The 12,029-nt window shown below is 38.3% G+C and overlaps 1 protein-coding gene across 3 annotated transcripts in view; it reads right to left on the reverse strand.

Moving 5' to 3' along the window:
• DAB2 (DAB adaptor protein 2) overlaps positions 1-12,029 on the reverse strand; it is a 51,099-nt gene that overhangs the window by 12,129 nt on the left and 26,941 nt on the right. For 2 of the 3 annotated variants that reach the window (XM_045566358.1, XM_045566360.1), the window contains exons 2-9: positions 8,504-8,696; positions 7,370-7,509; positions 6,565-6,663; positions 4,806-4,937; positions 4,219-4,299; positions 3,736-3,762; positions 3,461-3,514; positions 2,991-3,053 (exon numbers count right to left, since the gene is read on the reverse strand). In XM_045566358.1, coding sequence (XP_045422314.1) covers positions 2,991-3,053; positions 3,461-3,514; positions 3,736-3,762; positions 4,219-4,299; positions 4,806-4,937; positions 6,565-6,663; positions 7,370-7,509; positions 8,504-8,594 — 687 coding nt within the window. In that variant the 5' untranslated portion in view covers positions 8,595-8,696. The remainder of the gene's footprint in view (positions 1-2,990; positions 3,054-3,460; positions 3,515-3,735; positions 3,763-4,218; positions 4,300-4,805; positions 4,938-6,564; positions 6,664-7,369; positions 7,510-8,503; positions 8,697-12,029) is intronic. The other variant, XM_045566359.1, reaches the window with a different exon arrangement.

Below are 12,029 nucleotides of genomic sequence, written 5' to 3' on the forward strand. Positions count from 1 at the left end.
CTTAGGACATCAAACAGGAGCCACAAAGTTAGACTTCTGAATAGTCACCCTATAAGTAAAATGTATAAGGCTCTCTTCAGGTTGGGTTTGTCGTTAATCCAAGATTAAGAGTGTAGTTCATAGACTACCACTGAGAAGACGTAAGACTCCTCATCCACCCTCTCAGTCAGAGCTTTGCTAATTTTTGTTGGGCTGTCAACACTGCATCCACCTGGCCACTGTCTAAGCACCTGAGGGGCAAGCCCTGGAGAGCAGAAAGTGAGTTACAGTCCCTGCTCTTAAGAGCTCTAGTAAGGGGGGGCGTGCAGGCAACCCAAAAGGCATCTTCATGAAGACAAGTTTCAAAACACGGAGTTCCATAGCCTACCTCTTCTCTAATCTCGTCTAACCATTCCAGCTTATGACATTGAGGACTTCCCTACTCAAAGCCTTTGGTGACTTCCTGCTATTCCCTGTACTAAAATAAGCTTCTTTAGGCAGACTTCCAGAATGATCCACCACAGAACCCAATTTGTTTCTAGCCTAATGATTATTTTCCTATACACCTCAAAGGTCCAACTCAAATTCCTATTTTTACAAAGCCTTTCCCCACTGATCTTTCTATTCGTACTTCACCTGTGCTCATCTCATGACATTTTATGGGGTATACACAAGTGTATACATGACACCTGCACTTTGTACCCTGATCCCATTGTTTGTACCAGATTTAATCTCCGTGGTGGTAGATCATGCCTTGCATTCTTCTGATAATAGCTTTGCTTTCAGATTCAAGTTTTCAAGTTTTTAAAGTTAGAGAGCATTTTTTATGCTTGTTTTCTTTTCTTTCTTTTTTTTTTTTTTGAGATGTAGTCTGGAAGCATAATGCTTAAGTGGTTTTCCGATAAAGATTATATTCTTAAAGGATGCCACTTAATTTGCAACATGAGCATTATTTGAAATGCATAAAACTTTTCTGTATAAATTTTGGGGGAACGACAGCCATCTGGAACCAGTAATTGAGGCTAGATAATTTAGATTTCTTCCCTCTTCACATCTTTCAGAGCAATTGTTGAAAGAGTTAGATATTTTTAAACATGCTGGTGTTACTGAGTAGGGGTAAATCTATTTTGTGACCTATGAATGTAGAGTCAATATATAAGAACATGTTGTCAAAGTGTAACCAGCACATAGTTATATCCCTGTTAGCTTTCTCATACTTATCAGAGATCATCTATTTTCATGGTATTTATTACTTTAATTTATTATTAGTTTAACCAAAACTTGAATTTCTGTAAATCAAAAACTCATAGACTGTATGAGTTCTAATAAAAATGAAACTCAAGATTATCCATGTTGTTTTTCATTTCCTTTTTTCAGGACTTTCTAGAAGTCTATAAAAGCATATTAAATAGTCAGTGCTTCCTCGCCTATCCCACTGGAATTCCACTTCGCATCTTTAGTGCTTTGCTTTCTCTCAATATACTTGTTTGAATGTCAGTTATACTTAGGAAGCAGGTCGTTCAGGTGTACCTACTCACTTTGAGCAGACAGCTGCTGATGGAGAAGAGGGTGAAGTTGCCTAGGAATCAAAAGGGTCTCAGAGCTAGGATGGACCTTTCAGGGTCATCTAATCTAGTATTCAAAAAGTTTATCCTTAGAACCATAACAAACATGAAGAATGAAAGGTTCTATAGACCAGTGAGTCAGGACTTACTTCTAAAAGGAACATTTAGCAGGCTTCTCTAGTAGGGTCTTTTTAGGGCATTTAAAATGCTGTGGTGCTTTGTGATTCTCATATGGTTGGGGTCAGAGAAGAGTGCAGGCAGCCCCTGTGACTCCCTATCTCACTTGGAAGTTTTATGCAGTGAGGACTCACAGGCCTAGTGTTCTCTGCAATACTCCGGGAAGTGAGAATCTTACCCAGTCTTGGATCTGCTACTTGAATTCCTGTAACCTTCTTGGTCATATAATCTTGCATGATAATTTCCTGATATAAGAGACTTCTATCTAGATATTTTCCCCATTATTCTAGACTAATTCTTTTTGTCTAGTTACTGCCTTCTCATTTTTCATGTTCAAGTTGAGAAACTCACTTCCTCAGAAGCATCATCTAAACCTCTAAACCAGATAAATACCCTGTAATTAACATCAATTAATTAGCTTTGGATTAGTTTTAATGTTGGTCCCCCAATAGACAGCAAATTCCATGATCATGGATGTGTGCCTCTTACTGCCATACCTTGCAAATAGCAGGTACTCGGGAAACTATTAAGTAAATAATAGAAATTATAAGAAGGTATTCAAAATTACATTGATATTTTCATTTGAGGCCTTTTTTGAAAGGTTAGAAGACTTGGGCATAAACCTTGAATCTGGACTTCTTCCTTGGGTAAATCGGGTTTTTTTCTAAACCACCATTTTCTTATCTGTAAAGGAAAATATTACTCCATTCTCATAGGGTTGTTACAGATCAGTCAATATTGAGAAGACTCAATATACTATAATGTCCTTTAAAGAATGAGCAATTTGCTAAGAAGGACAGGCTTTGGCTAAACATAACTAAGCTGAGCTTCTTGTTTGTTTTAAGTCTTACTCCACACCAACCTTATGCTGCTAAATTACAACAGATGGAATGGGAAAGAAATGAAGAGGCTAGGAAGCTTCATGATTAATCATCTAACAATCATACTTTCCTCAAGGAGGCTTATGCCAAGGACTGACACTGGCCTCCTCCTTCTGATCCTAAGTAATAACAAGAGGGACTACATTGCCTGACCTATTGCTCATATTTAACCTTTAAGCAATATTAATATGTATGTCAGAATTAGTGCTAATAGTTTCCTACGGTGACTTAAGATTAAAATTCCTTCTAAAAGCCATTTACACTTTGTATGCAAAAATCAATAGTCACCTTCCGAGTTTCAATAGATGCTTAAGATTTCTGGTCAATTGCCAATTTGAGTTACAGATGCCATTTCCATTACATTGCAAATTTTAAAACAAACACTTACTTTTGGACTATTTAGGTCAGGAGGTGTAGACATGTCCCCAAACAAATCCATCTGGTCAACACCCTTAAAAAAGTATTTGGATTAGATTCAGATGTGTCTACTAAAAAGATTACTTTGTATATCACTGTAATTGTTTATTTCCTAAACTGAAGTTTAGGAAAATAGTTGGCACAATTGGATTTTCATTTAATTAGAACAAATTTGATACTAAGCTATTTAGGTCAGGAAGTGTAGACATGTCCCCAAACAAATACAACTGGTCTGCACCTTAAAAAGTATTTGGATTAGATCCAGGTGTGTCTACTAAATATATTATTTTGCATATAGACATGAATGTTACACTAACATTTAGAAAAATAATTGTCACAATTGGATTTTCATACAGATTCCACACAGATTTGGTATTAGCAAAATCTACAGGAAGTAGAACCCACATTCAGGTGAATAATTATAAAACATCGCATACATACCAACTTCAGTTTGTTAGCCTGGTCATCAAGAATCATTAGGGCCTCGCTCCCATTCTGAAAAGATGGCAAATATTTAAAAGTTTAACTGATGAGTTTTTCCTGTAGAATTTGTTTGCTTTCTGTAGTGGCTTGCTAAACAATTTTGGCATTGATCATTTAAATGTGTACCTCCCATGACCAGAGAGGTCATAAACACGATTAGCCAGGAGGTGAGAATGCCTGGGCAGGTAGCACATTACACACACAGTTCACAAGAGATAAATATGAAGTTTTACCTCTACTGCTTTGTTGGCTTCTTCCGTCTAAAAAGAAAGATACAGATGGAGCGATCTTAGTATTTGTAGATAAAGGGAGGAGTTAAATATAATATACCTATGGGTTCACAAGCATAAGGCAAGAATGAGACTTGCGTATTATTTCTGCCCTATGTTCTCCTCCCCCTTTCATAGCAATACTGGATTTGAATAGAGTTTCTGGATTTAAACGTGGTTGTCCCATATATTTCCCAGAATCAATATGAAACTTGTAGGAAGAAAAACATAAAAGTCAGGATCTGGAAATCAGAAGTGCCTCACCATAATACCCACCCATTACCCTACTGGTAAGAACAGACAACATATTTCTACAGTTTCTATACTTTGAAGAGTCATATAGAAGCCGACTCTTTAGACAGGCCATATGTGTACATAACATTAAACGCGGTCCTGAATATAGTTTTAGTTTTAAGTTCAATAGAGCCTTTATCAGGTAGTACTTGCCTTTTTCTTTTCTTCTTCCTTTTTCTTTACATTATAGATAACTTGAAAAAGGTCTTTAAGATCAACAACTAATGGCTCAGCCTGAAGCAAGAAAAAACATTGTTATCAGCATTTTAATCTTATTATTTTCTCCCCTTTGTCCCCCATCAATTTAGATTAATACTAGTTTTTTTATTCTTTTAAATCTCCTTACTACCCTACCTAGCTTACAGGGGATCACCACTGTCCCAATCCCCACCCTCAGGTACATAAAGGACAGCAGATTAATAAGTATTTAGACAAAACAAGAGGTACCATGACCGTTTTTGAAGTCCCTTCAAGGTTTCTGAGAATAATTCACTATTGTTCTAAAATCAGCATTGGCCTTATAACAGAGTCCATTCTCACAAGCCTTGTGCCACACACTACATGGGTATCAATGACATTTTTAAAAGATTCCTTAGACTAATAAAGATAGTTCCTCCTTGAATCGTTATTTAGCCCTCCTACATCGAAGTGTTTCCAGCAAGTTTTCTAGTTGAGAGGCAGACATTCCTATGCTCAACAGAGGACAAGTCCACAGGTATACCTCAAGGCTTACAGCTCACCTGTTGCCCTGTTTTTATGGCAAAAAACTGATGCTGGCCTTCTCCTCCACACACGTAACCAAACGCCCGGTTGTCTGTCACGTCACGGGCAATGAAAGAAATCTTATTGACTGGATGTTCATGCTCTATTACCTTCAAAGGAATATACAGAATGATTTAGTGAGAAAACTAGAATCTATTTGCCAAGCTAGCACAGCTAAGCATCAGACACATAGATGAAGACATATGAAAAGTTTAAGCCATTTGAAGAAAGACTTTTTAGTCTCTAGATGAAGGCTGGAGAAATATCCTTGTTAGAAAGGGTTTCAAAAGAAAGGAAGAATAGAAAACAAGAATTAAAAGAATGTTTCTTCTTAAAATATTGATACTTGATTCTGCTTACACCATAAAGCAAGGAAGGATTGAGGATTAGAAGACTAAGAATTTCTAAAGTGAAGAGGAAACATATAACCCAAGAACTACCAAGTAGGTAGTTCTCCTTTTCCAACTCAAAGGCAAACTTAAGTGAACAGTAACTGGGATCCTTTGACGAGGGCTCCTGTTGGCCAAGGAACCATGCTATATATTATTGGAACAAGTATCTCCAGTATATTCTGGAGGTTACCAAATATTGTCATCAAGTATTTATCTACCTCACCTAGACAGCCCACGTCATTATCCAGGAGTTATATGAGGCAGGGAGTTCACTGGCTTAGTAGTGTCTTTCCCTCTATTTTTCCCCCTTTCTGGTGATCCTTTCAAGCAGGTTGCACGGTTGAATTCTTCAGGGATATTTGTTGGTGACAGAATGTGTTTTGCTTTTGTTTCCAAATGCCTAAGGCCACTAAAAAGTTTATACTGAATATTTTAGAAGGTTTGAGGAAAGAGAGAACCTTGTGAGAAAAATCTGCCACCATTCTCTGATGAGCTTGGGAAAACAAGAGTTGAGAGAAGAGGGAGAATGATGGAGACAGAAGTGCCTGAGGACCCGAGGACCAGCAGGCTGAGTGAGTGTGCACCAGGGGGCCTAGGTTTGGCCAGTGGATTTTGCATATTAGATAATGGGTATCTTTCTAGGAAAGGATGAACAGTAACTGGAAGTCCCCCCAAGGTAAACTGATGCAATAGAGTATTTTATAGCAATGAAAATGAGCTACAAACAATATTTTTAAAGGGATGAATCATGATGTTTTGTTGAATATAGAAAAAAGTCTCGGAAGACTGGAAGTATGATAGCTTTTGTATCAGGCTCAAAAACAAATAATCAAGACTTTCCATATGTGATAGAATGACAGCAACCACAAAAAATGAGAAGGGTTGTATCTGTAGAGAAAGGAGGCAAGGAAGAGAGAGATGAAAAAAATCTAAATGTGTTATGGTTGATATTCTAGCTTTAAGTTAGCTGGTAATTCACATGTAATCAATATATTAAAATAAAATAAGAACCATACATAGACTTATACGAGTGTCACAATCCAGGAGTTAGGATTAATCTAATTCTGTATAACTGAGGTACAAAAAAAAAAATACCCAAGTGATATTTGTAGCATACCTGTGTTTATGGACTTAAGATTCACATCTATTATAGGAAATGCACTTCAAAATAAATTATCTTGACACCTTATCTCCTAGTCTGTTTTCTGCCTGTTACTTTTTGAGAAGTAATATATGGTATTTTTTCCCCTACGGAATTTTAAGAAGAAAAAGGGGAGTTGCAATTCAAGTAGCAAATTGTCAAACTCAGGTGGTCACACAGGTGTCTGTGAACATGAATTCTTACCCCAGTTTTCTCATCAATTATTTTTATTCCAGAAAGGGAAATGTTGACCCAGATCCTTTGTTTGTGTTGTCCCTGAGACCGACCAGCTGCCGCCATTCCCTGATGAGGTTGGGAGAACAAGAAAAATCTAATTAAAAGTACCCTCCAATGCTTCTAATACTAAAATTTTAAACAACAGTCAGCTCTGTTTTCAGCTTGGTTGGCCATCTATAGAAGAGTTAGGCACAAGTCACTCTCACTTTCTTGGCCTCAGAACAGTTATTGGTAAAGATGAGAAGACTGGACTAGAAGATCTTTAAAGATGTTTCTTCTAGGCCCTGCATGATTTAGCAAGTATTGATTTAGTTTCGCATAGTGACATAGTACTAAAATTTAAAAATTCAAAGAAAAGAAAAGCTAACCCTAAAGAACACCAGTTTCCAAGTAGAGTCCTGACTACTTCCCAGGTCTAAAATAGGGGATTCTGTAAGTAAGGCAAATAATATACATATTTGCACACAGACTTTCTAATCATTTAATGAGGGAAATGGTAGAGAAAACTTTGGTTTGTCCAACTGTTCAGTCTGTCAAAAGGAAAAGGCATCCAGAGTCCTGCTATACTTGATTAAATTAGGTCTCTAGAACAGCACTTGAAATATGTAAACAAACTCATGGCTTCTCTGAAAATGAGGCATTACTGGATCAATAATGTGATCAGAAAAATTTTTTCAAATAATTTGAGAGATAGGTCAACAAGAGCTTCTAACATAATTCACTGTGTTGAACTTTGACTAATATACAGACAAGGCATTCTTTTCCCCTTTACCTTCAGTTTCATCATAGAATCTTGGCTCATTTTGTCCCCTCTTGCATCTGGCACATCATCAATGCCGATTAGTTTGGCCTTGTATTTTACACCATCACCTTTGAACCTGGCCAAGAGATATTCATCTGTCTTTTCAGAGCCTGAGAAAAGAAAGAAATACAAGATAAAGTTTATATTTAAATACCAGTCCTAGTTATGACCAAATATGCTCCAGAATCTCCAAATTTTACATAGTATATATCCTGATTATACTACAATTGATCATACATGCACTATCTACCCCGTCTGATTGTTACTTTCTTTGAAGCTAAATCATGCTTCACAATACCATGTATAGAGTTGGGATGGGGAGAAAAATAAACTCTTAGAAGTGCAAAATTGACTGAATATGAGAAACTTATGGGAATATGTGAGGTGGGAATTGGGGATATTCTTCACCATAGCTTTTTTTTAAAAGATCTTGAAAGAATGTAAGGAGGATAATAGATATTTTTTGATGAAAGAAAAATAAGCCACCACACAATTAACCAACATTTTGAACTATCAATAAGGCAAAAGGGAATTATGGGTAAATTCCCTTAAAAATTATTAAGATCATTGTCCCATCTTTATTATAACTACGTTTGTTCCTCTTAAAGGCCTGTGCAGTCTCATTCCCAGAGCTAAAAAGTATAATAGTAAAAGACAAGCAAGTCCTAACATATTCCAAACCATGGGTCATTTAAGGAATCTGGTACTTTCTTCTAGTGGTACTTCAGGTCAAAGGAAGAGGGTCTCATAAATAAAGGTCTTGATTTTTAAAAAATAGTGACTTTAGGAAAGCAAAGTGGTAAGCATATTACTGAAAGATAACCATATAATAATAGATGGTTGTATTATTAACTAAATAAGACACTCTGAAAGTTTCCCAGCAGGACCTACGTTGGTACAATCACAGATTCAGAGATATAGCTTATCACACGTGGGGAGAACCAATCTCTTCTGCCAAAGCACAATTTTCCTGTTTAGATAATGAAACTAAACTGAAGATGAAGCAAGGCAAGAGCCAGCTTTTACTTTACCCTGAATCTCACATTTTTCCAGAGGTAACCATTTCTAGCTCCTGTCATTGGCCTTAAGAGGACTCCCCCATACCTTTCTTCTTTTCCTTCTTCGAGGGTGCTTTTGGTGCAGTCTGTTGGTCAGGCTGACCGTTGGTGGTACTTGTTTCTACTTCATTAGACATGGCAGGAAAGCAGGCAGCAGGTCCCTACACCAGCAGACACTTAGTGACAACAGGCGATTCCCGATGGAGAAATCTCAAATAAACATAACCTACCACAGACACCTGTAGGCAGAGTTAGAGGCATAATGATGTTAGAACACGGCAAACCCAGACTTTATGCCATAATAGGCCTACAACTAGTGATTTCCTTTTGTAGTCCTCTGGACTCACTTTGTTCCTTCTATATCAGACTGAACTCTGATAGCAGGAGAGTGGGTAGGACTGTTCCCTTTGTAGTTTCCAAAGTGGAAGAAGTGTGCTTAATAGATTTTTCTTTAAACACTTGATATCTGGTAAGATTTAAGGATTATCTCGCTATGCAGTATGTATTAGAACTTTGCCATAAACATCTAGTATTAAAGATAGGGATCAAAAACTTGCTAGGTTTCATAGCAAAGTAGAAATAAATTGAATGTGGAGGCTGATAAGATTTCAGGGGTGCCTGAAATTGAGCATGATCAATTTTGGTTCTTCACAAGATTGCTTAATTGTAAAGGCAGTGACAAGAGTAGATTATGAATTTTATCTTAGTCAAATTGAAAAATACTTTACAAAATGTTAGGATTCTGCATATGATCTCAAGGGCTATCCAAACACCATCCTTTACAACTGTGGTCCCCAATCCCTGGGTCGTGGCCCGGTACCAGTCCATGGCCTGTTAGGAATCAGGTTGCGCATCACCGCCTGAGCAATGCCTCCACACACACACCCCACCCCCCATCCATGGACAAATTGTCTTCCATGAAACCAACCAGTCCTTGGTGGCAAAAAGTTTGGGGACTGCTGCTTTAAAAGACATCCATGTTTGACACTAACATTTATAAGTACCAGAGAAAGAATGAATTTATGGGGTGCTGATTGCATAATTCAGTATAAATTGAGCATAAATACTTTTATGCTGTTATTTAGCATTGCCATCTCCAAACAGTTGTGTTATGTGCTCTTACAAAGCTTCCCCACATATCACAATAGGTAAAACAGAAAAACGTGGTCACTTTAACCATGCAGAAGTGAACTAATGTTCCAAAATGTTCTTTCACCTCCCAGGAGTCCTACACAGTTCTAGAGAGAAGGTAGGGCCAGAGAGTTAACTTTCTACACTGACTGAGCAGCAAAGGCAAAGAAAAGCCATTCATTGTTTTGTAATCCTGTTCAGACCACCTGTGGGCTGGTACATTCCCCACCAAAAAAAGCCCTTTTCGTTCTGTGCCTCCAACATCCATTGATATGAGCTTTTTAACTGAAGGACCAAGCCAACTGCATGGGCATGTATGTTGTTTGTTAGATACTTAAAGAATAAAAAGTCAGCCTCAAGTTTATACTCAGCTTAAATTGCACTTAGCTTGCTTCATAAATGTCAGCATGTTTTCCCAGGGGTCAGTACTTAATTCTTCCCCTTATGAGTTTTTATTAGTCTTTATAGTATTAACAGTCTTTAAATACATACATACATAAAATCTATGTATGATTAATGTTATGTGAATTGTTTCACTTGGAGATTTGGTAGTGAATTTTGCTCAAAGACACCTAACTGGTACGCTGCCAGGGAGACAGTCTGTTTACAGATGAACATCTTACTTAGCAGAAGACTCAAAGTCACAACTAACTCAGGACTTAGGTGGTGGCCAGGCACTTTCAACCTTTGACTTGCATTAACTCTAAAAAATTCATAATAACCCTGGGAGTTTTATGATGCAGCATTATTTCATTTTCCAGAGGGAAAGCCAAAGCACAGAGATTCTAAACTACACACCCACTAAGTGGTAGAACCAGGTTCCTAACGCAGACTGTCTGGCCCAAGCCGGAGTTCCTCAACACTACATTGACGAATCTCATTGGAGGAGCTGCATTCTAGCCACAGAGATCCTCTACTATACACCTCTAGTGTCCCCCAAGATGTTAAAACCTTGAAATGTGACCTTCTATGGGAAAAGGGTCTTTGGAGTTATAATTAAGTTAAGGATCTTGAGATGAGATCATCCCGGATTTAGGGAGGCCCTAAATCCAATGACAGATGTTCTTATGAAAGAAAGGCAGAGGGAGATTTGAGACACAGAGACACACAGAGAAGATGATGTGTAGAGAGAGGTGGAGACCAGACTGGTGCATGATCTGCAAACCAGGGAAAGCCAAGCATGGCCGGCACCCACCAGAAGCCAGGAGAGGGCCTGGGACGGCTTCTCCCATGGAGCTTCCAGAAGGAACCAACCCTGCTGACATCCTGATTTTGAAATTCTTGCCTCCAGGACTGTGACAGAATAAATTTCTGTCACTTTAAGCCACCCAGTTTGTGGTAACTTGTTACAGTAGCCCTAGGAAATAAATACAGCATCTGTAGTTGGTGTGCCTTGATTGCTTTCAGTGGTTCCCAAATTTGTTTCCTGGCAACGCAATAAATGAATCTCCTAGTCGTATCCACACTCTTCTAATTTCAGGCTAATCATTACTTTCCTAATTTTAGAGAATTTATTCCAAATCAAAAGAATATTTTCCCACATTAACAGCATCAGGAGGTGACTTTAAGCTCGGACCCAAGGGGGGATACATTGACATTCATCCTTCTGCATCCACCACTTCTCCCCAGGTGACCCTTTCCTGTATAAGTCTCTCAGATCTCCCCTTAGAAATAAGGAAAACACTTCTGTGTGACCCTGTAGCTCTCTAATTATCATCTCATGATCCTTTTAGTATTAAACTTCTAAAACTGATGGCCTCCCACCCTCTGCCTTTCCACCTTCTCTTCCCCTCAAAAGACTGTTCATCTCCACTCTTGTCTCAGAAAGGCAACTTCAACTGCTGACGAGTCTCCTGACTAAATACAATTAATTACTTTGCTTTTCATCCTTTTGGGGGTATCCTACGTGATTCAGACACCTACACCTTTCTGTGAGCCTCCCCCCCCCCCCCACAACCACCACTTTTTGCTCCCATAACAACCTTGAAGCTCCAGCCCCTGGCTTGTGTACTGAATTGGGATAATCTGGATTTTTTTTAAAACAATGTTTCTCTAAATATTAGAATAAAGTCAAAAGCTTTCCTGCTTAACCCTGTGGTGGCTCCCCTTTGAATTTAGGGCAAAAATATAGACCTTTTCATTTTATATGTCAGGCTCCTTTATATTTTTCCCCTCCTTGTCTTCCGCCTCGGTTCCTTCCACTCCTGTGTACCAACCCCCAAGTTCCTTATTTCTTTTAAAATGCTTTTTGTTTTTGATTCATTATGTTCTCAGATTTTCAGTGCTCCCCTCCCCCCACATTCTGCCCACTCCAGTTACCTGTTTGTCCCTGAAGACAGTAAGTGAGACCTCTCCCTGAAGCCTTCCCCCCTCTCCTCAAAATACACACGGCCATTGCATGATTTTCACACAAGTTTATTTACTTGTCTCTTCATCCACTG

This window comes from Lemur catta, chromosome 12 (genome assembly GCF_020740605.2).
Source record: "Lemur catta isolate mLemCat1 chromosome 12, mLemCat1.pri, whole genome shotgun sequence".
NCBI classification, from domain to species: Eukaryota; Metazoa; Chordata; class Mammalia; order Primates; family Lemuridae; genus Lemur; species Lemur catta.